This window comes from Lagopus leucura, unplaced genomic scaffold, assembly GCF_019238085.1.
Source record: "Lagopus leucura isolate 7727_CA_CO unplaced genomic scaffold, USGS_WTPT01 Super-Scaffold_806, whole genome shotgun sequence".
Lineage (NCBI taxonomy): Eukaryota > Metazoa > Chordata > Aves > Galliformes > Phasianidae > Lagopus > Lagopus leucura.
Window position 1 is genome coordinate 8,659,077 of NW_024962260.1, and position 25,064 is coordinate 8,684,140.

At 43.3% G+C, this 25,064-nt stretch overlaps 1 protein-coding gene across 9 annotated transcripts in view; it reads left to right on the forward strand.

Annotated features, from left to right (window-relative positions):
- ARVCF (ARVCF delta catenin family member) overlaps window positions 1-25,064 on the forward strand; it is a 210,537-nt gene that overhangs the window by 131,297 nt on the left and 54,176 nt on the right. For all 9 annotated transcript variants that reach the window (XM_042865425.1, XM_042865424.1, XM_042865429.1 and 6 more), the window contains 3 exons: window positions 2,168-2,326; window positions 10,274-10,881; window positions 18,000-18,499. In XM_042865425.1, the coding sequence (XP_042721359.1) occupies window positions 2,168-2,326; window positions 10,274-10,881; window positions 18,000-18,499 (1,267 nt within the window). The remainder of the gene's footprint in view (window positions 1-2,167; window positions 2,327-10,273; window positions 10,882-17,999; window positions 18,500-25,064) is intronic.

Genomic DNA, 25,064 nt, shown 5'->3' on the forward strand with positions numbered 1-25,064 from the left:
AGCAGCAAGGAGGTTTACCAGGACAAGGTACAACGAAGGAATCTATACATGGTAACTGATGTCTTTGGTCATAGCCAGACTTGGATTGCACAGAGATAACAGAAGTTTTGAGTCTCCGCTGTATTGCAGTGCTGTGTAAGTTCTTCTGTTTGGAGGGAAGCTCTGCAGTGGGTTGGGGAAAGCTGAACTGCAGCTGTAATTTCATAGCTTCAGGATAAAGAGCGGATTTGTGTGTTTGTCCCAGGAGCTCATTTCCCTCCTGAACCTGTAGGCGGAAGACAGAACCAGGCATCGGAGCTCTACCATGAAGTATTAAGAGTGTGTCCTGAGTTGCTGAACACTGAATGGGGAGATTTTCTGTAGGATTTCAGAAGCCTTGCTCTGGCTGGCTGTTTCCGTTGTCTGAGTTGTTTCTCGATTTCGATAGAAGCAGGAGCGGTGTCTGCTTATCTCTGTGCTGGTGGTGCAGCACAGCTCCTTTGAAGGTTGTCTGTTCTGCATTTTGACTGAGATGGCTGCCTGAATCTTACTGCCACGGTCTCGGTTGTTATCGTGACTTACCTGGAGGTGAAAACAGCTGGCTTACTCAAGTCCAAATTTCAGAATGTAAGAACATTGCTGTAAATAATAGAAACTGATCAAGGGCATCTTGGCTTGTTTCAAAGGGAATTACTGATCGTACAAGGATTAAGTGGCACGTTTTCCCAGTGGAGCTTAATGAGACCTGAGTACATTGCTCCTGCTCAGCAGAGATCAGGATGCTGTGCTTTGTGGCTTACACTGAGTGCAGCACAGCAGAGGGTGGTCTGAAGTCCACGGCCAGGACAAAGTGCAGCTTTGGGACTTTATGTTTAGAAAATAGAACGTTACAGTTCTCTGATGGGGAGGCTTTCACAAAATGAGAATATTTAAACACTGATGTAATTAGACTTGGCTCCTGTATGGCAACGGTTCCTTCCCAATCGTTTTGTTTTCTTGTGATGTGAAAAGGTATACGGAGTTTGCCTATGCTATTTTTGTTAGAAAAAACATATTAACTTTGTAAATTAAGGTCCTCTGTCATTCCTTTCCATTATTAAAAGAAAAATGTGTGTATGTAAATGTATATATATGCATTTATTCCTTAGAGCTTTTCTATGTATGCCTGTTTGACAGGACGTGCAAATAGAACCCTGCTTTGGCTCTGAGGCCTGTGTACCATGATAGCTTCAGGGATTGCAATGAAATGAACAGTCTGCCATTCTGTCTCGCATAGCTGAGGGTTCATCATGCTGGAGAAAAGGCTTATTTCTCAGTATGTAAGCCAAGTCTTTATTGGCCACATGCTGTGAAACTTCTGAAATATGTTCATGTACCAAAGGAGAGCTTCTCTGATTGCTGTGCTGAGACACAATTGTGTAAGAGAAAGGAAAGTTCAGATGTTTGTGCTGGTGAGAAGCAGAAGCATTCTCTTTGGGCAGCCTTCTTGCAACAACTGGCCTGTGCTCGTTTCTCTCTGTGCAGTGTTTCTTTGTGCTGTCTGTCCCTTAATGCTTTTCAGTGAGCTTATAGCCATGTAGATCTTCTGCACTCAGCAAAGGGAAGATGTCAGAAGAGCAACATTCCACGTAATTCAGCAGTTAATTTTCAGCTATCTATTTTAGGTTATCATTGCTTTGGACAGTTTGAGACAGGTGTCAGTTTGATAGTAATTCTTGATGTTTTATAGCCTTCTGTAGTCTGAAACTGAGTGTATTTTATCAAATGGAAATAAACTTTGAGTGTTGTGTAAGATAAACTGCTCTGAAACCCAATGGTCTCATTCAGTACATAACAGAAAGAATGTTTTATGTACAAAAATTCCACTCCACCTACACTGGGCACTGGAGAGGAAGCTTAAGACAGGCTTAAATATAAGGCAGCAGTCTGTTAGCCCGTAGTGGGTTGCCTATAAATACAAAGTTCATTACAGCACACTCACATGATTTCCATTTACCCAGTTGAGCTCAGCCATAATAGCATAGTTACATGGTTGGCATTTTTTGAGACAGAGGATTCTTCTTTCTCTGAATCTCCATTTGCAAGTTGTTAGGTAAAATGTGTTGTTCGATTGAAAAAGATGAAATCAGTAAGATATGCATGCTGTGATGGTAGAAGGGAAAAATGGTTTTTTTGCTTGCTTCTTTAGGAACAGAGCCCCAGTAACCAGACATCTATAGCAATGATGCAAGAACCTCAGGAAATGGTGGAAGAAACAGTTACTGTGGAGGAAGATCCAGGCACCCCCACTTCCCACGTGTCTATTGTCACTTCTGAGGATGGAACAACAAGGAGAACTGAAACCAAGGTGAGAGGTTAATAACTGACAAGGAAAATGGGAGAATACCGTCTACTCAGGAAGTAAAGTAGAACGAGTGGTGAGAATCATGCTGTTGTGATCCTCTGTGATTCTGACTGTGTTCTCTTTGCCAGCAAAGCTGAGCTAAGTTTTTTTTGTCAGTTTGTGTCTGGTTTGCTCTCCGTCAGCAGTGCTGATACAGCTGCTCATGGAGCTGTGAGCTGAGCAGTAGAAATTACCTAGGTTAACCAAACAAAAACACCAGCACCCATTCCTCGACTGATAATTATTTCAAAGTTCACTTTATTTTACCGACACAGATCACAGCATTGCCCTGCAAACACATATGGAAGTATGAGACTTAGATGAGATGGAAAGGCATGGAGTAAATGATTTTTACAGCTGGGGAAAATGTGCTTGGAAACGTGTCTTCAAATTAATTACGATTTGTAATAATAGTATGCAATTATACTTTTTCCTCTAGAACCATAAATATCACATTTAAATAAAACTGCAGTATTTACCTTCTGCAACATTCTTGTGAATGGAATTTTACTCCTGATGCATTGGGAAAGCTAGGTATGTTATCGAGTGACCTGTGCCTCAGGTTCAGAGATGCTGTGTATCTTCTTTTCCTCATGCTGCCTTTTTTAGCCTTCACGTAAGATAAATTTTCAATCTCTGCTGAGCAGATGCTGCACGCTCGCTCCTGCCTTGCATGCTTCTGGTATTTCTGCAGCGGTAATACAGCTTGACATTTGGGCCTTGGAAGTTGAGCTGACATGTTCATTAGGTTTTGGTCTTCTGAAAGATCAAGGGTGACTGCTTATTGAAAAACTTCTGAACAACAGTGGTTTTAAAAAAAGATTTTCCAGCTGCTTTTTATGTTAGGAGGTGAACAGAGGTTTTTGCATAAATCAGTGTTTATTTTTCTGGCATTCCAGAATTGTGGCTGTCTGAGGTATCTGTTGAGGACATTGGAGTCTCAGGTTAGAGGGATTGAGCATTGGTGCTCTGAGATCAGTGGGTTCTGCATGCACTGAGCATCCATTTAAAAAGTTGTTAGTTAAATGTTGTAACTGTCCTGTTTTCCTTCTGTTGGAAGGAAATGATGGTCTTAAAAAACAAACAACCAAAAATAACACGTTGTGATTAGTCCTTCCAATAATCTGACATTTTTCAGATGTAATTCATTTGAAAGAAAGTCTGCTTTCTTTCTAGTGGCAACAACAGCTGTTCTTTGCAGGAAGGAAGAGGTAAAATTACAGTGGTGATGGACACCTTTTCATATGGACTAATAGTAGTGCATATTTTTAGGAGGCTGTTAGTGCTGCTATGCCAAGGAATAAAATAGCTATGGGCATAAAAATAGAGTGGAGGCCATGCAGTGTTCCCTAGATAACAGAACCACATGAAATACTTTGAAATAGTTATGCTAATGATAAATTTGTGTCTTTGTCATAACAGAAAAAGTTCAATTTTCTCCTGTGCAGAATGCCTGCTGTTTTTCCATCTTCCCAGAGAAAAGTTGAGTGGTGGCTCCAAAACAAGCTATTCTGTCTGCATATGGGAAAAAATGCAAAAATGACATCCCTACAAATGCCTTTCCGTTTCAAAGAGCTGCATTCTCCTCTCTTAACTGTACTTCATTCCCGATACTGTAGTGTGTTCAGAACAGGGAGAGGGTGCACAGTAGTCTTCCTCTGGTTTTATGTTGTTTCAAATAATTCTGCTGACCTCTACTTACATAAGAAGGCTGCTCTAAAAGTAATGCCTGCTATTTATGTGGGCCCACGTTGTCAGAGGCACTCACCAGCACTTACTGAACTTTGATGGAGACCAAGCAGCGGCTGTGAGCACAGTGAGCAGTGGGTGGTGCATTTCAGCAGCAGTGACGCTCGGTTGTCTCCACTGGTGCAGATGTTTAGGAGCGTGGCATGCAGCTCTTGTTCATTGCACAGCTGATGGTGGTGGTAGTGCTGACAAGTAGTATTCTGGAGCTGAGAATTTGCTCTGTCAAACAGTGTTATTGTGCTCCTTGCATCTGTTGTAGTTTTCATGGAAATGAACAGGAGGCATTACTTTCAGAGCAACCTGCATTCTATCTGGAGCTGCTACCTAGTTTTTTGTTGCTAAAAAGACCAACTTTTTATATATAAATACAGATTTGTATATGTACATATCCAGCTGTTGAGAAAGTGCCTCTGAAATGTGAAAACACAGATGGTGTTGGCCTAGCCCTAACTGCTGAAAGAGACCCTGAGTCTGCTGAAGTTGTTGCTGTCTCTGAATGGTTTTGTTTTGACTTCTCCTTGCTCTGATAATATGGCACAGGTTTAACAGCTCTTAGATATGGAAACAAGATCAGATTTTCTTTGTATTTTTATTTAATCACGTTATTTTCAACTTGTGTTTATAGTGTTGATAGTGAAAGTGAAAATGCAAACCGTTGTTGTTGGAAGTCCATAGCTTCAGTTAAGTGTCCTGGAGTTAATTGGCATTGACTTACTATCTCTTTTAGTAGGTATCATCGTGGTGGCTTTGTAGGTCATGCTATTATGTGTTAGTGCCTTGCAGGGAAAATGAAGCTTCTTCACACCTTCTGTGTGGTCACAAAATTCTGACCTTGCTGTTCAGGTGAGGACAGTGAAGGAGGGTTTCTGTGTGATGTGAGATGCAAACCCATCCCCTGGGCAGGCAGTGTGCTGCGGGAGCAGCGTTCCTGCTCTGAGGGGTACGTGTGGTGAAGGGGCTGAGGTGCTCAGCCTGGTCAGTGCTGTGCTCTCCTGCACACAGGGTAACTGAGCAGTTTCCATCTCCCAGAGGCTCTGCTTCCTATCTGAACCTGCACTGCAGTCAAGGCATTTCCACTCTGTCTGGGTTGGGACCTGCCCAGTTTGATGACCTCGAAGTTTGGCTGTCAGGTACATTGCCACTGTATTATGACAGTAAAATTACATCCTCAAGGCAGAAATTTTATCCTTCCTGGTTTGGTATCTGCCCAGTAGAACAGGCCAATGCAGTTACACATTGCCTTTTAAGACTTGCATAAGGATTGTTCATTTATGTGGCTGTTTGCATAATGGAGTTCAGTAAGGAGTGGGACAAGCTGTGGCCTTGATTGTGGTGTCTGCTTTTTATCACTGTAAAGGAATGGCATTTCCTATGAGGGGAATCCTCACATCTGCTTACAGCAATAATCTTATCTGTTACTTCATGAGGGTGATAGTTAATTTGAGATTACTCAGGTTTGTGCTTACACGTTAGGCTTAGTAGAAGTTTTATGCTTTGCTGTTGCACTTAATCTCAGCTTCTTTGGAGAAAGGCTCAGAACCTGTCTTGGTTATCTCTGTACTTAGAAGGTTCTCCTGGCCATGGGCAGTTGCATTTTCCAGCCTTGATGTACAAAGCAGGTGGTGCCACACATTGCTTCCCATGACAAAGTTACATAGGCTGTGTTTTTAAGAACTGAAGAGACCAGAGGGATCTTCCAGTGTGTGCTTTCCTTGCTGCATACCCCCTGTGGAGGTTAGACAGCTCCATGTGATTTGGTATGTGTTTTTGGACTGTAAAAGAAAACTATTGTTTATTTTTGCTACGCTGTACAAAATAATGCCTATAAATGATTCCCCTTGAACCGCAGCACAGCCAAAGCTATAAGTGCATATGATCCTTTGTGCTGCTGTTCCTCATTTTCTTGTACAAATCCCCCCTGTTGTTTGAAAACCATAGTTTACAGAGGTCCTCTCTCCAATAATACATGAAGTAAACCACTTCAGTGCAGAAGCATCGACAGTTTGTGCTTTCCCCCCATGTCTCTGAAGATGCCTGCTGCAGGGAAGCAGGAAGAAGCGTAATAGAATTTAATATTTGACATATTTTAAATAGAGAACATCTGCCTTCTCAAAAATGAGATATCTGAGTAATTTTCCCCCAACTGTTATTATCTTAGTACTATGCTGGCTAAGTCCCTACGTAACATTTGCTGCACAAAAGATGTATCACATAATGCTTCATTTCAGCTTCATAATCTCTCTGGAAGCCAAATACCTATCATACTCCAACAGTGAAAGTCACCTTGGGGAGAGGGCTGCTAGGAGGCTGCTGTGTCAGAGAGGCTGGTTTGAAAGCAGCTGAAGAGAAATGAAGTAAAACAAACAGGATTTGTGTGCTCCTGTTAATGCTTGCTTTATTCTTTCTTTAGGCGCCTCTCATATTTGTTGAAATGCAAGAAGATTTGAGAGCTCTGGGTCACTTTTATTCATTGAAAAAGATGTTTTATGGTGACAAACTGTAAAATCAATCAGTATACAGAGTTGTTTCATTTCCAGGCCATCCATTTGCCTTGTCTTCTTCATACTGAAGGCCAGGTCTTTCCCAGCAGCGATTATTGCTGCTCTCCTTTCCTAGCAGCAGTAACTGGAAGGTGCTCGTGACTTGAACTCTTCTGCTGTGTTGGTGCCAGCTACTCTGAGATGCAGTTCTTTGTAACTTTGCAGAAAATTCAAGAGGAATTAGGTAATAGAGCTGGAATGGATTTCTGCCACAGTTGAGGGTCCTTTGAGAAAGTCAAACACTAAGCTTAAAATTGCAGAGGAAAAACGTGAGCTGTTGTTTTGAAAACCTATGGGGCGAGTTCTTACACAGCATTTAATAGAAAGGTAATACCTTCGGACTGCTCGGGCTGATGAATTTTTACAGTCCATAGTTGAAAAATGAGCTCTCGGAAACGTCAGAACACCTTTATCCTTGCACATTCTTTCTCATCTGTTTCTGTTTTATGGCAGTTTCAACAAAATTTTTAGCCGTGTCAGCTTTTATAAAGTACTTAATTCATCAGAGAAAGGGGGAAGTGGGGGGAGTTGGGGGAGGTACAAAAGTGAAAAACAAAAGCCCTCCATAACGAGGTAGAAAGTGGGAGCTGTAAGCACTTGCTGAGATGACAGCAGTGGACGGTGACAGCACTCTTCCACTGAGATCTCAGCGCTGTCTTTCCCCCCTCTGAGCAGTGTGACGTGGAGGAATCTATGTGTAGCACCTGTACGTGCAACCAGTGAGTCCAGTCCTGGGCCTCTTCAGGCCTGCTTTCCTGTCACTTTAAGACAAATAAAAGGACAAGGAACGGAAAAATACAGACACTGTTTCAAATGTACGGACATTTCCTTTGTATCTTACAGACAGATGTCTTCCCAGGAACATAACTAATGACATATAGAATAGCAAACGTGTATTTTAAGCATACTCAATCTTTTTGTAGAGAGGCCATCAGAAGCTCTTGACTGGCAGGCTGGGGGACTGTGGCACTGAAGCAGCTGAGCACCCTTTGATTTGTAATCAAGCAAAAAAACTCTTAGGATGGATTTTCTGTAGATAAACGGAGGAAGTCAGATTGCAGTGTCTCGAAGTAACTAGTGTGTCTAAATTGTTCACTACAGCATACCTACAGAGCAGAGTTCTTGCTAATAACTGGGTGCATCTGGAGGATCAGGTGGCAGATAAGACCGTCTGCCGGGTCTCCTGCTTGGAATTGCTTCGTTTTCTCTGGCTAATGTACTGGTATTAAGGAAACCTCAGAAATGTTGGGAGAGAAGATTACTGTGCTGTCAGCTGTCCAAGGCTGCCTCCCCTTTTAAGAAATATAATGGAAACATTCCCTTGAGCTGGATTTCCTGAAATAAAGGTTTATTGTTTTTCTTTTGCTTGGAAGCCTAATAAATGGACTTTCCTCTGTGTGCTGGCTAATTGCTTCCAAAAAGCTTGCCTTTATTGTCCTGTAGGCAGCAACGTCTGTTTATCACATGATAAATCTTCTGTTTCGTGCCCAACCCTGACAAATGAGGCATAGTGCAAATACTCCCTTGCTCAAAATATGAACAGACTTGATTTGACCCCCCCTCCCACAGTACCTTTGGCATTATTGGATGCTTTTATGCCATGAGAAATGTGTACTTCTGTGCTAGGGTGAAATGTTCCTTTTTATGTTTCTGACAAGGGTTTCTTGATTGTGCTGATTCCTTCTGCTGTTAATAGTGGGAACGTTCAGTAAATGATGGAGGTGAGGCTGTGCTGACGTTGTCAGCCTGTTCTTCTGCGTGCTGGCTGATGCCAGGGGAGTCTTTTTGACTAGCACAGCTGCTGGAAACTTGTCTGTGCTCAAATAAACAAAAAAGAGGCAAACTGGGAAAAAACTGCAAATGAATCCTGCTTTCTATGTTCTCTGTACTCTGTAGTAGACAGGAGCTTGGTGGAAAAACTGTGTTTAATTAAATGTAAATGAAAGTCACAAATCACGTAGGAATTGATTTTCCAAATGTTCTGATTCTCTACTTAGTCTTTTTTGTATATGCATACTGTCTGTAGACAGTTGTCCTTGCTCTGACATGACTGTGTTGTGTTACCCCATCCTGTCTGATAACAACAACGATTCTCCAGAAAAATGAGACAGGAGAAAACAAGCAAGTGTCCAAACTGGCAGCAGTGATGGTGGCTGAAGATGTGCCATAGTGACAGCTTCCTGCAAAGCACCTCTCCAGGGATCTGAAAGGTCAAAGCTTGCTCCTTCTTTTGTGCAGTTGCTGCAAGCATTCATGGTATATTGGGTATCTTGCATTGTCTGGTCTGGAAAATCTTGTGAAAAATGCACGTGACAAACTGTGCATACATTGCAGCACATGCCTTGAGAAGGAGAACTTGGAACTCAATTTAGAATGTCTGGCTTCTGTTGAGTAGTGCTGAAAGAAAGGGCTTTGTGTGGTTACACGAGCACTCTTCTTGGCATTGAGAAAGCTGCTCTTTTGTTCCTTACTGTGCAGAAGTATCAGTTTTCCAACTGCTGAAATGCTATCTTACTTCCTGTTATTCACCTTAACAGTTCACAACCTCAAGAATGTTAAAGCCTGGCCCTTTTTATCCAGTTGTGTCACTCTTTTGCAAAGCTCACGTGTTTCAGGCCTGAAAACATTGCATTTTCTCCTGTTAAAAGATCACTTATGAGCATAGGACTTTGAATAAAACTTTTGTTGCAAACTCACTAGGAGAATGCTGAGCTGTGTCCCACTTGTTTATGTCCACATTACAAAAGGCTACTGTAAGCTGCCCCAAATCTTTTTCATCCCTAAATGTCGTCCAGTTTCATAAATGCCATGGCAGCAGTTGTGCTGGTGCTGAATGGAGAGCTGAAGCATTGTGCTCAGGTAATGAGCAGAAGCCATTGTTGGTTTCTCTGTCAAAAACTGATTACTTTATAGCTCTTAATTCCTTTTTTTTAAATACTGCAGTATGCATTTTTAATTAAAAAATGGTGGGGGTGGAAAGTAGCATCTTTCCTGAAGCTGACTTACTAAGAAAATCCCTTTGAGAATTTTCAGCTGTGGCCCAAATTAGACACTGAGGTAGTGTTGGTACCTGGCTATGCTTTATTCAGCATTGTGATGGTACTTAATTATGCTGTTGGTGGAGAGCCATTTGTGCTGCTTGCCATCTTGCAGGATTTCATTAACTCATTAGCCTGAAGTATCATTTGCTCACAGATGTCTCTAGGAAAAGAAATACTATTTGGGTGAATTTCTCCTGTTTGGGGTTATCGTGAAGACGTGAGAGGACGCACCTGGAGCTGCTTCAAGAGGTGTACTCCTCTTCTTTTGTTTAGTAGCAGCTTGCCCAATTTTGTGCCAATCCTTATGTTTCAGTGGGGAGCTGCAGGTCACAGTATCTGTATCCAGATGCTCTTGGTGTATGAGTTTCACTCTGCAGTTTCTGTGAAGATGAGTGTTATTTACATATGCCCGTTTCTCTCTAATACTTGCATTGGAAGCCCAAAATTGCCAGCAGTTTTGTTGTGTGTTCTTCCCAGCGTGTAATCCACTTACATGTATTCATTTACTGTTCTGGCTCCCTTAAGTCTCATTACATCGTTCATTGAAGAGAAAATTAAGGTATTTGTTTACTACTTCACAGGTCACCAAAATGGTCAAAACAGTCACCACTCGAACAGTGCGCCAGGTCCCGCTTGGACCCGACGGCCTGCCGTCGATGGATGGCTCGTCTCCCATGGGCAGCTACACAGATTCAATAGACAGAAGGTATATGAAGAATGGGGAGCGGTACATCACCCCACAGGCGTCGTCCACATTGACCAGATCTTACAACAGCTACAATGATTCCTACCCTGACAGCCACGAGGGCCAGTATCGACCTTACATCGGTCATGATGGTTATGGAGACCTAGCAGATAACTATGGCAGCTTGTCACGTGGCGTCAACTACCGTCCTCGCTACGCCTATGTGCCAGGAAACAGCTACCGGCCGGACGACGGGAGCTTCACTTTGCCGAGCAGAAGGGATAACTATGGTCCTGTTGCCCAGCCTCAGGTACCAGTGGGCAGCAGTGTTGACTTGAACCGCTCTCAGCCGGAACGTTTCCAGCCAGAGCCCTATGGGCTGGAGGATGACAACCGCAGCCTTGGGGTAGACGATGAAGGATATGAACTGGATCCGGATTATTCTACTGTGAACCGGAGGACATCTGCAGGTGTGCCAGAGAGAGGAAGACCCCACAAAGGAAGGTAAGAATCCATTTGTTTCTTACAAGGTTACCTGCAGCTGTTTTGCTCAGTTGAACATTTGAACTCTGAATGGTCTGGTAAGGGCACGGTTATTTGGCAGAAAAAAAGCACGGTGGTTGGATTGTGGTTAATGTAATCGTTAGAATGAAAGAAACATCTTAAAATCTCATAAATGGGAAAACTGAGGGTTGGAAGGAGAGAGGTCTTAGACAAGAGACAAAAAAAAACAGTTTGGGGTTGTAGTATACTTGTGATTTTGGCTAGAGAAATAATCAGTATTTCTTGAAAACAACTGTAGGCAAAACCAGCATGTCCTAAACATAGTAGGAAGTTCACCTTCGTGGAGAAGAGGGGACCTGCCCTACTGTGCTGTGATCAAGGCAGAACACATCACTTCATCAGCCTATAAATAACTGCAAAATGCACATGAAATGGAAAAGAGTAATTCTAGTGCTTAAAATCCCTGTTGGTGTGTTTCTGGACCACTTCATTGAGGCTGAATTTAGCAAGAAAAAGATGATTTCATGGAAGTGGGATAGCTTTTTTTCTTCCTCAAGAAGAGGTGTGACTACACTGAATTTTCCCTGTGCTGTCTCACACTGGCAGGGTGAAAAGGGGTCTTGTAATCTTTGAGACTTCAGATGGGTCTGGTTATGTGCACATCTGCCAAACAATTTTGAGCAGCTGGTTGGTTGCAGATGAGCTGAAGCTGGTGATGAAGGGATGCTTATTATCACGAAGCTGCCTGGTGAGGTGCCTGACAGCATCAGCTCCTGGGCCTGTGCTTATCGTACGCCCTCAGCTGTGTGACAAGGTTGTGCTGAACCTCAGTGTAGTACTTCAGCGTTTGTAAGATCAGATTGTTATTTTGTCCTGTCACTGTAAATAAGGGGAGATAAGAGCATCTGTGTTGAACTAAATGTAACTGAAGAGACCAGTCACAAATTATTTCTGGTTCAATCCCATTCCCAGGAGATGTGCTGTTTTATGCCTTTAGTTGTGCTGTCAGCTCTTGCGTTGGAGGCATGTCTGGGCCTCCTGCACAGGAGGGACGTGGAGGCTGGGAGCAGGTTCAGATGGAGCTCTCCTGCTTGGAGAAGTGACACTGCTTGTGGTTTCATTCATCCTCCTGTAGCTCTGTCCCCCTTCATGTTTCTGGAAGTTCATTTCAAAAGGAATCAAGCTCCTGCAAATTTTAATCTATGTTTAAAAAAAATCATAATTAAAAACAAAATCATAACAAAGAACAGGATGACAAGGCGTATCTTCCAGAACCCTCTTGAGATCCCTTCTGGCATCTTTTCCTGACAGCTTACAACCATTGGGACCACGTCAGAGTTTTGTGGGGCTGAAGTGAATGCCAGCGGCTGCCAGGACACTGTTCTGTTTATCAGGCTGCTGTTTCTGTTTCTCTGCATCTAAGCAAGGTTTGCAGTTCTAGTTAGAACAGTCAGGCAGCAGTGTTTGTAAAGTTTTATTAACATTCTTCAAACTATTTTCATGATAAATAAATGAATGCATTCTTAGAACCTGCCTATTTGCATTTTTAAAATGTATTTTTAAGCATCGCTTTGATTTATTGTTCCTTGCAGCTTGGATAGGACTGATTTACAATTTTTGTTTTACATTCCTTTTGTCGTGAGTTTTTCCATATTTAATATGATCAAGAGAAGTTGACAAGCAATTAGCCTGACTGTGGCAGCAAACCTTAGGTTGTAAGAACGTAAGATTGAGTGAGGGCCTCTTCAGATGTGGCTGCTTTCTGACATTTCAAAGAAACACTTGAGCGATTCAGTAAACCTGTATTTCAGATATGCTACTGATCTGCCAGAAGCTAACGATAACAAGTAGTGCTTTGTGCTAGATGAGGGTAATTACTACCTCATTATTTCCCTCTGGTTTTTGAATGCGGTTATTACTTGAGGGAATGATGAAGTGAACGTGGTAAGTTGGTGGCACCTTTGATTTCAAGAGCTGCTATGTGTGGGGCAGGCCTGGTACTGCTGCCAGCAGGCTCTGCCTCGCAGCGCCGTGCAGCGCGGGCATCTCCATCACTCAGAGCTGCATCGCACAGCGCCTTCGCTGACCTGCGGCGCAAACGTTCTTCCTTCCTCCTCATCCCTCTGTGTCTGTTGTGCTCATCTCACCCCCGTTGAGCCACCTGTGTTTTGTTTTTAATTGGGAAGAATCGTCGTCTCCACAGCATCTGCAGACCAGACAAGTGCAGATACTGCATCTGTTTGCTCTTCCATGCACGTGGATGGGTTTCCTTCTTGTTTTCTTCTGCGCTGAGTCTCTGCTGTAACAGGCATTTTATTCTGAAAGAGGACAACAAATTATGGTGCAGAAAAGGCATTTGGGTGTATTATATTGATCTAATAGTACTCAGATTTATTCGTGATAGCTTTTACATAGTCCCTTTTTTATTTTTTTACGTTCCTTTTTCTTCGCTGAGTAGGTTGTCTTCATTAAATAATGCTTATTTTTACGATAGTTTCTAAATATATATAGTCTTATGGTGTTGCCAGGCTTTTTGTATATAGCCCTTTTTAAAAGAGAAGCAGGAAATACTGGATATTTTTCATTTCCAAAAGACATCCCAAGTATTATTTGAGTATTTTTGATCATTACTTTGAATTTGACACAAACGAGCAGGAGAAAATGGCCAGTCATAACTACTCCTTTTTTTTAAATCATCGTCTCTCAACACCAAGTCTTTTGCTTTTGCAATGATTTGTTTCCATAGCACATCCCTATGGTTTGTGCACGTACTAGAATCCAGGGGATTTATTTTTCCCTGAGAACTCAGGAGCAGCTATTGCTACTGTGTATTCCAGACCAGACAGGATGTGAATTTTTAATTTTAATGGAATTAACAGCAAAAAAGCTTTCTGCTGCTCAATTTTCTATGGCAGGAGCCTGATTTAAGGGACTGATGGTGCATGTTGCTGGTTATTTCATGATCCAAGCAGCTGTCACTGGGAAGTGGGCTGGGTTTTAGGTGAAGGTACTGTAGGATTACTTTTTGTTATGCAGAGACAGCACAGGAGTATTGCTATCACATGTTTCTTATTCATGTTCTACTTCAGCTTGTCTTATGTTTGCAGACTTTCAGTCAATATTTCTGGCCTAACTCCTCTTGCATAGAGTATGGCCTTACAGCAGCACGTAGGCTGGCATCCTTAAGGCTGGGGAAAGGTCTGTCCCTGGAAATCAGCCTCTTTGGTTTGGCAGCCAAATGTAAACGTCATGCCACAGCGTAGCCATGGGATGCTGGGGAGTGTTCAGGGCAGAAGTGTACAGATGTGCTGGGCAGAATGGAGCGAGGCCAAAACGCAGTTGGTTTGGAAAGCACTGATGGTTGTTTTCTCAGGCTGCTCTGTAGAGTTTACTTGATACGGGTTAGTTGATATGGATGCAGACAGCAGAAGACAGATGTATGGCTGAGCTTTTTGTGGCAGTCTGCAGTCTGGCTCAGCTCATCCATTAGTAGCTGTTAGGTGGTTTGAGGCGAGGCGATTTGAAGTGGTTTAAACACACGGCTGCTAACTCAGACTTGCTTGAACAGGGAATTCAGTCCAGCTTTTGAATCCCCTTGCACATCCTTCCATTAGGGAGCAGAGGCTGGTAAAAGTAGGACCCCCTTCTGCAAAGTCTTTGCATCTCTTCTCCATTACACACGGCTCCCTCCTGAAATCCCAAGCTTTTCTGGTCTTGTATCCTAGCAGACACCAGCTGCAAGCTGTGATGAGCGTAGCTGTTGTATAAATTGACGGGGATTAAATGTGGAAATCCTTCACCTGTTTACTCAAACGTGCCTGTGCTGAAGCCACAAGTAAGATGATAAATCCGCAAGCGCTTTCCCGGATTTTATCTGTGCTAGGACACAATTTGATCAATTCCCTGAGACAGGTGATTAGTGAGACTGACAGCATCCCACAATCTCAGCTGTTGTGCTGCAGGAGATGGAAGGCAAGATGCTCGCGGTCAGCAGCCCTGGCACACAGTGGGCTGCTCCTGGTGAAGATCTCATCGCTGCTCCTCCTGTGCCAAGCAGCTTGCCTTTCTGGGAGTGCTCAGCTGGAGTGCAGGGGGAAAACCTCAGTTGGTCCTCTCAGTCTGGCTCAGATGATTTCTTCACTGCTTGGCTGTAAATGTGTTTCTGATTTTACTTGTTTGCTTTCAGAAACTCCTGATAATGTTGTTTAACTCCTGATAATACTTGCAGCTTCTTGCCCCTTGCCTGGTGTGCATTTCTCTGGCCTCAGCTCCCCTGTTAAGGGAGAGGAGATGAGGCTTAACGTGGGCCAGAGCATCTCACCAGCACCAGGAGCAGGGATCCCTTAGTGCCAGGTCAGCCCAGGGCTTTGTGTTCCTTCTGCATGCCACTGCTGTGCCAGTTACTTTCTTCTTGGCAGGCAGTCTTCGTGTAGTCTTTGAGGCTACTGAGCAACAGTTGATGTTTAGACCTTCTCTTGCAAAATGCTTCAGGATTTTTTTGTCCTTAATTTCAGTGTGGACTGGGTGGTGGTGTTTTATTCTATTTGATTGCTGTATTTAGTCATATGAACCATTGTGTGGTACTTACTTCCACCAAGCTTGCCTGTATAGCCCTTTAGTTCATGCTGGAACCTTGGAGTTTCTAGATACTCATTCTGTGTTTGAAGGGCCAAGTATCCAGCCGTTCACTTTGCTGCCTCATAAAGCCGTTGGGTTTGCAGCTTATGCTTTCACCAGTGGTTGGTGAGCTCTTAACACAGTTTTCATACGGAGGTATGTGGAACCTGACTGTGCAGGAATGTTTTAGCCATAGTGTTTTCTATGTGCGTCCTTTCTCTAAAAATGCTTGAGAGATGCTGTTCGTCCTGTTTGAATGTAACTGTCTTGGTGAGCTGAAAAGACCTGTGTGCTAGTTCCTTCTGGAGACATGGCCCTGCAGAATCAGGCTGAGATGGGCAGGCGAAGAGCTGTGTATGTGAGGAGTGGAACTGGATGAAAACCTTGTTATTGCTGCTACAGGAGTTACGTGATGCTCTCTCTGGTCCTGGCAGCATTTGAAGTCCTAATTGTGAAGTTTTACTTCAGCAAATGTAATGGAACCGGAGAGCTTTGTATGGCACAGGGGAGAACGGCGTAACGGAGTTAGGATCAACTGCTCAGTTCTGTTTGTAAGGGTTCAAAGGCAGTAATGGAAGAAAACTGCATCCCAAGATGATAATTATCTTTGTGTGTTGCGTGGGTTTGTAGGAGAGAGAGCGTTAATTACGCAGATGTAATTGAGGTAGCACAAGGTTTCTGTTTAGGCAGCTCCAAGGACTGAGAAGTGCAGAACTGCAGGTACCCATCGAGCAGCAGCTGTGCACAGGGCAATTATTAATCTTCTACTTTCACACAGTCATTAAGAATTTAATATGAGGCTGAGCATGAGAAGTGTTTGCTTTTGTTATAGTTTTAATGCTGGTTGTCCCAAACTTGCTCATGTATAAACAAAATATAGCTTAGGGGCTTTGTTATTACTTCTGCCCTGTGTACATGTACAAAAGTAAATATTTTCAAGTTGTTACTTTCTTGGAATGACGAAAGCAGCTTTGTTCTGCTCTGTCCAGACATGGTAAATCACTGCAGAGCAGGTAATGAATTATGCATACACAAATAGCTGCATCAATACAAGGACTTCTCCAGATGCATTCTGAGTTCTGGATGCTGGCCCATTTTATCCCATCATTCAGCTCAGTGCTTAGAACAGCAGCTAACGTAACTTGAAGTCACTAGAGGTGCTTTTAACATCAAAAGCATTAATTGTCCAATGCTAAGTTCAGTCTCCGCCTCCAATTGCACTTCTCCTCGGAGTCTGCTTTAATTAGCAGTCCCATTAGGGGAACAGTGAGCTCCGTTTTGTTTGAGTTCTAGTGCTCTATATTTCCTTATGCATGACATCCACAACTTCAGTAACATCAGCCAGTGCTTAAAAGTCTGTGCAGATCATTTTGTAGCAATTCAAACTACGTACCTGCAGTGCTGAAGTAGGAGCTGACATCTGTCCAGGAGGGCCAGAAGGAGGAAGGCCCAAGCTGCTGCTGGTCGGGAGGAAGGCAAATAACTGCTTGCAGCTGGGAGTACGTGTGCTGCACTTATGTTTGAGACGTGTTGGAAAGGATGAGCTGTTCTCAATTCTGTAGGGCTTTTCTAAATAGTAACCTTAATATATTTTTTTTTAATTCTTCCCATCTGTTAGCTCTACTGAGCAGCAAAAGAAGACATAAGCCTAGCACGTGAGAAGTCAATTTACCTTAACGTGCAATGAGAGCAGTGGGACGGCAGGATGAAAATAAGAATTTTCTGGGTTTGAGGTAAAAAACAATTGAGCGAATGGGAAGTTTGGCGCAGATCCATAGGTCCCTCAGTGTTCCACCTCGGGCAGGGCTGAGCTTCGAGGCCAAGCCTGGGGGCACGGGATGGGGCTGCCCCTCACTGCCAGCACTGGTCATTGCGCTGCCCTCATTCACACCTAACAATGAGGAACAAGCAAACTTTGCTCAGGACCAGGCAGTCGCTGTAAGTGAGCTGCAGGCTTCCTCTGCTCCATCTCCTGGGTGTCAGCTTAAGTGTCAGCTCACAGTGGGTGCAGCTCACACACACTGTATTTGTGTGAGCACTGAGTCTTAATGGAAGTGCAGGATCTTCTCTTACTTCCTGAGAGCTGTGGTCTCTTTCTGCCCAGCCTGGAACTCTTTCAATCAGTGTTTTGCTTTGTTGCTGCAGTGATGCATTAAGGAAGCTCAGTGTTTCCTACTAAATGTAATCCAGAGCTAACATAATTGCTTTGCTAAGTGACCAAAGTGAAAGCAATCTGTTTGATGTGCAGCTCCTGTCATTGTCTCACTGCTAGCCAAACAGACAACGTGCTGTAGTCCCATCGCTCCTGAGTGCTCAGCTATGATTAATTTTCAAGTTATTAGAAATAAATCATTTGAAAATGTAAATATGTTGTCCGTGATGATGTTTGTGGTATTAAAGGGTTTATCACAGCTGAAATCTCCACATTGACTTGGAGGCACAGAATGTTTAAATTATATAAATTTTTCCTTTCTTTCTCTCGGGACTGCTGCTTCTTACAGGGGCTACGATGACCCCATTGAGACAGAGATGGTGGAAGAGAGGATCCCATACCTCCATGGCAGCTACGCAGCACCGCTGGCGCAGCCAGAGCGAGGAAGCATGGCCAGCATCGACCGCCTGGGGAAGCGCTCCCCCTCTATTGACAGCATTCGCAAGGACCCCAGGTGGAGGGACCCTGACCTCCCTGAAGTCATTGCCATGCTCAGCCACCCTATCGACCCGGTCAAGTCTAACGCCGCTGCCTACTTGCAGCACTTGTGCTACGAGAATGATAAAATCAAGAAGGACGTGAGGCACCTTAAGGGGATCCCCATCCTGGTGGGCCTGCTCGATCATCCAAAGCCAGAGGTCCATCGCAAAGCCTGCGGGGCCCTCAGGAACATCTCTTATGGCAAGGATAACGAAAACAAGGTGGCTATAAAGAACTGTGACGGGATCCCTGCTTTGATCAGACTCTTGCGAAAAACAAATGACATGGAAGTCAGAGAGCTAATTACAGGTCAGTGTCTGTAGTTTCTTTAATAAATTACTCTTTGGAGGAGTCTTTCCAGTTTCAAGAACAAGGATTTCTGGAGAGGAGGAGGTTGCATTTAGATCACTGGCTGCAGCTGTTTGTTTAGCTGTACTATGTCTGCGGCGTGAGGAAGTCTGAGGCTTATGCCTCCTTTAGGTGGAATGCACGATCATCTGTAGATGTAGCACGCTGGTTTTCCTGAGTACTGAGGGTGCTGCTTGGACGTAGCTTGTGCTTGAGCATCTGAAGCTTCAGATGATGCTGTGAGCTATTGCTGTGAGCTATAGCAATACCTTTGACAGATAATTTGTACTGCCCTTGCCCTCAATGTGTTATAATCATGAGGTAAGATGTGCTAATCTAAAACTTTCCAAGTTGATCTCTGCTGAAACAATCCTGCTGCCATGTCCCATCTACTCTGTACTGATAGGTTGGTCTCCTCAGCAGCGTGTCCTGCCCTGGTGCTGATCTGAGGCTATGTATAAATCACTGCATGCCTGTGGCTGAGGATGAGGAGATGCACTAGTGGACGTGTGGGTTGTTCATTACAGTTGGGAAAGGGAGAATGATATCTTTAGGATACTGAGTTCTTGCATGCTTTCCAGGGATTTTTCAATCACTTAGAACTCCATTATTCAGCCTATTTTATTTGAACTTAGTCTTGGACATAGTCCAAAAGGAGTAATAAAGTATATGCCAAGTTTCAAAGTTCAGCCATTAAGTGGAAGAAGGTGGAAAAGTGTGTCAGCTCTTAAACTATGGAGAAATACATTGTTCTTCATCCTCCCATAACTCATGAGGATTGAGATGGATTTCTCTTTCTTTCTCAGAAGCAGGAGGGAAAACCTGGGGAGCTGCAGGGAATTTCAGTGCCAGAAAAAAATATTTTGCCACAAAAAATGGATCCAGGACTGAAACTGTTCAGCTACCTTATCTGTGTAGGGCTGTCCAAGCAGCCCCTATAGCAAATGTGGATTAAGCCATTTGAAGTAAACATCGTAATTCTATAATCGCCTCAAAAATATGGCAGCTGTCCAGATTTTTACTGGTCATCGTAATTCTCTGAGATGAGCAGTGACTTTGGGTGTTCCAACTGTTCTTCTCCCACCATTTATAACATACTTAGAAAACCAGGTCTAAAGACAGTGTGGGTGGGTTTTTTTTCCCAGTCCTTTTCTGTGCAGCTGGTAGAGGAGAGCTCTCAGTAGCATGCATTGCTTTGATTGCTCTGTGTGCTTTGTCTCGTAATGTGGAAGCTCTGTAGGTAGTATTTACATAACACTTGTTGTGCTCATTTAGTATGATGACTTTATTTAAATTAAAAAAAAAAAAAAAAAGAGTTTCTGTTTATCTGCTGTTCTAGTTTACCAAAAACTCATTTCTGGAGTGCTGGGAAGGAATACATTTATTTCTTTAGATTTGAGAAAGGAGAAACCAGTCTGTAATTTACTCTGAAGGAACATCATTACAGTGCTAAGCGGTAATCAGTCACTCTTGAGATGGCAGAAACAAACTGGTTGTTTTTCCTTTTTATTCTAAATGGCGATTGCCTCCATTTCCAGTTGATTTATTAGATTTGCAATTCAAATAAATTTTATTTGACAGCACCTCCTGCTAATTAAATATAGTATTTTTGTTCCACTCCTTTTTTGCTATTTAAAGCTCTTTATTTCCCTTCCCTGAGAAGCACCAGGAATATTGAAGGCCTTAACCTAAGCAGATGTCCAGCAACAGATGATATGCATTTAATCTCCTTCTAACCAGGAATGGCTTCAGTCCACTTCTAAAATGACATCACCAGATCCGGTGTGAGACATTCAAGCATCCGTACAGAAGAGAAGAGTATTCCAGCAATGCTTCTGTAACTGATGCTGGAGTGCTTTGCAGCCAGCATTTGAACCCCAGCTGAAGGTGTGGAACCGTCCACCCAGAAATGAGCTCCAGAAGGCAGCATGTCCAAGGCTGGCATGGGCACGCTGACTTCCTGCGTTTTGCTGTTCCTTTAAACCCAGCTCTGAGTGCTTTCCGAAAGCTAAATCGTCATCACCAGCAGGTTATCCCAGATGTGGATGACTGAAATAATCCTGCTTTCCAAAGAGATTTCAGTACTTTGAAGATTTAAATAATTCAGGTGCCCAAATGCAGAGCGCTGCCATGCGGTCTTTTGATTCTCCAGCTGCAGGGCACTGCCTGCCCGCAGGACCAGCGGTGCATGGCAGGTTACTGCAGGGATCATGCTCTGCAACTGAGGATGATTTCTGGCTGAATCCTGTGTCACTCTGCTTTGTGAGTCCCGGGCTTCTCTGCGGTTCCAGGGCCTCTCATTAACGTGGTGATCTGATGCAGTGGCCACAGCTGTGCAGAGCACTGTGAGTGGTGCAGCCAGCTGGGGCTGCTCACTGGCTAACGGGCAGAGAGCCAGAGCAGTGCGCTGGAGGGGCAGAGGCAGTTGCAGGGCAGCACGAGGAGGGAATCGGGTGTGTGTTTATGCTGAGTGCATGAGACTTGGTGTGTCAGAAGTGCGTTTGCTTGACTGTTGCCTAGAATATGCTTTTTGGAGAACCTGAGTTAAATATATCGATGTGTGAGTTTGAAGCAGATTGAGTACACTGCTGTGGCATTACTGTCAGATTGAGCAAGTTTGTAGCATTTTTCTCTTTCAGATAATACACTTTTAAGTGGAGTTGAAACCTCTAGGTTAATGTCACAGCTGTCTTACCAACTGTTCCTGATTTATCTGCAAATGGCATTGAAACATGATGTCCATCCAGGTCACACAAATACATGGAGCGTTTAAAAGTACTCACAAAACTCAAGATGCAATCATAAAATAGCATAGATCTCACTTTTCTTACTTGGCTCCATCTACTGCACTGAGGAAAGCTTGTTTTCGTATCCATAAGTAAGTCACGAGTCGTGTCGTGGTGAGAAATGTTCTGCAGAACCATCCCTTGCCATCCCTCTCTTGTCTTGGCACTGTGCTGCTGAATTCTCAGTGGATCGTTTTCATGATAACTGAAGGGGAAATGAGGATTAAGCTGATAAGGAAAGAAATCTGTTCTGATTGGGAAAGCTGTAAGCATTTTTTTATCTTGAGTGATAAGGGTTTTTTTCCACAGAGCAAATGTTCCTATCAGATATGCAAGACCAAAATTCTATTACGTTCTTAGAAAAGTGATCAGAGGTTGGTAGCATTAATGAATAATTTTGCTCTTTGTGAGAAAGTTGAAAGTAATTCTGTTGTTTAATGGCATTGAGCAGATTCTAAGTGGTGCAGAACATGAATTTTCTGATGCTGTGTATTGCTGGACTGGTTTTAATTGACAAACGGTTGACCTTCGAAATGCTGTGTGAAGGGTATATTTTGATCTAGTACTGTAATAGAATCTTTCAGGTGGATCAGCTCACACAGTGTTCACACCTGCTGGCCATCCTCACATGTTAAGATCCCATTAGCTGATATGGCACTAATTTCTCTTTGAAGTACTGTGCTGTCCTGAACGTGAAGATCCCATTTTCTGTTAGAAGGCTGTCAGAAGAACAGCCCACTTCATTCGGTACAGACCATAAGAAGGTGGTTTTACTCTTCATTTGAGCAAATTTCGTGGTGACGGTGGATTTTTGTAAATAAGCAAACACAGCAGTCTAAGATTTGGCTTGGATTTTGGAAGGCAGTAGCATCGTTGGTACTCCAGCACGACTTCTTTAGAAACCTTTGCGCAGTTAGCTCCAAGGAGGCAGAGATCTAGGAAATTGCCTGTGGCCCTAATCACGTCTAATGTGGCATACGTTGTGTAGCTATGTTTATAGCTTATAGAACTTTTGAGATATTTTTATGACAATCAGTATTCTCGCAATAAGGACGTGTAGCTGTTGTCCCTGCCTAACATGCTGCAAAAGTGGAGGTAATGACTGCAGTTAGAAATACGTAAGTACTCTGCAAATAGTGCTTAAGAACATAATGAAGAGTTGATCATGATTGTGATTGTCTTCTGAAACGCAGTAGTTCATTATTGAGCCCTAAAATTCTTCCAGTCTCTGGTCCAAAAAAAAGCAGATCCTTGTGAAAGCATGTGGAAAATACAGATAACTTCCCTTCCTTTACGCTGCTGCGTTGACTTCATTTCTCTCGAGCGCTATTTGGTTCAATTGATTAAAAAAGTTTTAAAAGGAGTATTTCTAGCTTGTTAGCTCATTGCTATGTTATGCCAACAGAGGCAGGGAAGGATTCTTACAAGGTGCATGTCAAATTTGCAGTTGTTTCTTTTCATTCTGATTTTCTCACTGTTAAAATCTACAGCCTGATAAGATTTGCTGTTTAAGTTTTCATGGCTGTCCCTGTCTGTGTCTTTACTATGTGATTTGTTCCCTGAAAGGATGCTGGGATTTACATCTCTTATTTCATAACTGTGAATCACAAAAGCTGTACCCGTTCTGTGGGATGTTTTCCCCATAGTCAGCCTCAAATCTGCCCTTTTTCCCTGGCTCTGGATCCCCAGGGCTCCCTCGTCATTGTTGTTTATCTTGAGCTATCTTTCTGTCACATGCTGTACATTTTCCTTCGCTAAATGCTGTTCAACAGGCAAATTCCTTTGGTTTTCCCCCCATGCAACCACAAAAATGTGTTTTGACATTTCTGACTAATTTGAAGAGGTTTCTGCAATGTATTTTTCATAAGACCATGTTCTGTCGTTCTCCTTAGTTTGTTGGTATTTTCTGTGAAACATTTGAGAGGTGAGAAAAAGGCACACGTGCCAGCCAAGGTTTGTTTCCTCAGAGGAAAGGCTTTCTGCACAGCTTCAGCTCCAGTAGGCGTTTGAGGACAAGGAGATTGACGGTCAAAAAAAGGAGATTGACGTCTGCTTCTGACAGTTTTATTGCACAAATTGTGTTCAAACTTTAGTAAGAATTCCGGGTGAGTGTAGGAGATGCTTTCATAGGCTCGTGGGGCTCTGTTGGCCGGATGGTGTCAGTGGGATTCACCTGTGTTGGCTGTAGGTTGGCACAGTTGTGATGTGTCAGTTCTACAGTGCAGTGAGAATACTGCTGGAACCCAGCTGGATTTAATCTCTTGGACTAACGACTGGAGAACGAGGATGTGGAAGAGGGGGAATATGGAGATGACCACTTTATTGTATAGATTTGGGTTGGGGGTACCGAAATTTAAACACAAATCTCTAAGTGTGAAAATGAGCCAAAGATTTTTTGAGCACTGAAAAACTTCCGAATAGTCTCTGTAATTGGAGCTTGTGGAAGTTTTGTAGGTATTTTTGTCTTTTTAAATCTGCCTGGTGGTTCTTAAGCACTGAAATTTGCCTTTGTAGTCTCACGATACAGACAACAAATTTTTGTCACTTCTTCAAGAAAGAGGAAAGGGCAGAATCTCATTTCAGATGCAAGAGAAATTTGTGTGTTTAAGGTTGGAGCTCTTAAATACAAAGGGCTGTCAGTTTTTAAAACTTCACCTTTTCAAAAGAGAAGAAACATGGTGTCCCTGAACACTGTGCCGATTCCTCAATTGTTGCCATCTTCTTTTGCTGCTTTTTTTTTGAGCACTGCAAATACCAAATGCTTCACCCACAACCCAGTGGAGGAGCCCTACTTTATCCTGTTTAGCTTTCTGGGGTGTATCCATCTCGTCCAGTGCTGGGTGTTCTCATTTTGTGTTTGACTTTGAGAAGTTCTGAGCCAGCAATGCATTTAAGGGCCTATTGGTGTATCTGTGAATAATGAAGTAAAAAATAAGTAGTTCAAAAAAGCAGTGTTTTGTATCATCTTCTAAAAAGATGCAAAGCGAAGACACACTGTGTTCATCCTGTTCTCTCATCTCCTCGGTCTGAACGGATGCCTGGATTTTGTAAAGAGCACTTTGAAATGGAGACAACAGTGTGAGACTTCAGAGTCCCTGCTAATCGCCGGCCCCTGAGCTTATCATAGAAGTGCCACTTGCTACTCGGATGGAGATAAAATTCCTTTTCCACACGGTGCTTGTCATGACCCTATACGGATAATGCTCTGGTCTGAGAGAAGGACGTTTGGTGTTGGACACGTCTTGCCGTGGCTGTGAAGGATTGCTCCCACGGGCGGCAGCTCCTCCTGCCTGTGCTGGCGGTGCTGGCTGTGCGCATTGCTGGGCTGCGTTCCACAACCTGCTGTGCGCTCACTGGGGGCTTTGGTGAGGCCGTGGATTTCTTACACGGTTGACAAGTGATGGGTTCAAAATCTTTTTCCCAGTAGGTTTATGGCCGGATTGAAAGGGAGGGAAGCAGCAGGTTGTACCTTTGTTTTTCTTTTGTGTTTTGTTTCAGATACACACTCAGAGGCAAATATCTACAGCTCATACAGTAAGGTGCTCAAATTCACTTAGAAAAGGCAAAGGGAATGCTTTTCCATTCAGTTTATTGGAATTTTTGCTGGTATTCACAGTGCTTGGAGGTCAACAGTGAGACCTGGCTGCCTCCAAGTGTCGCTACTGCTTGTTGCTCAGCACCGCTGGGCTGCACTGTGCTGAGAGTTCTCTCTAAAGCAAATCTTTTCCAGTCCTTCATAA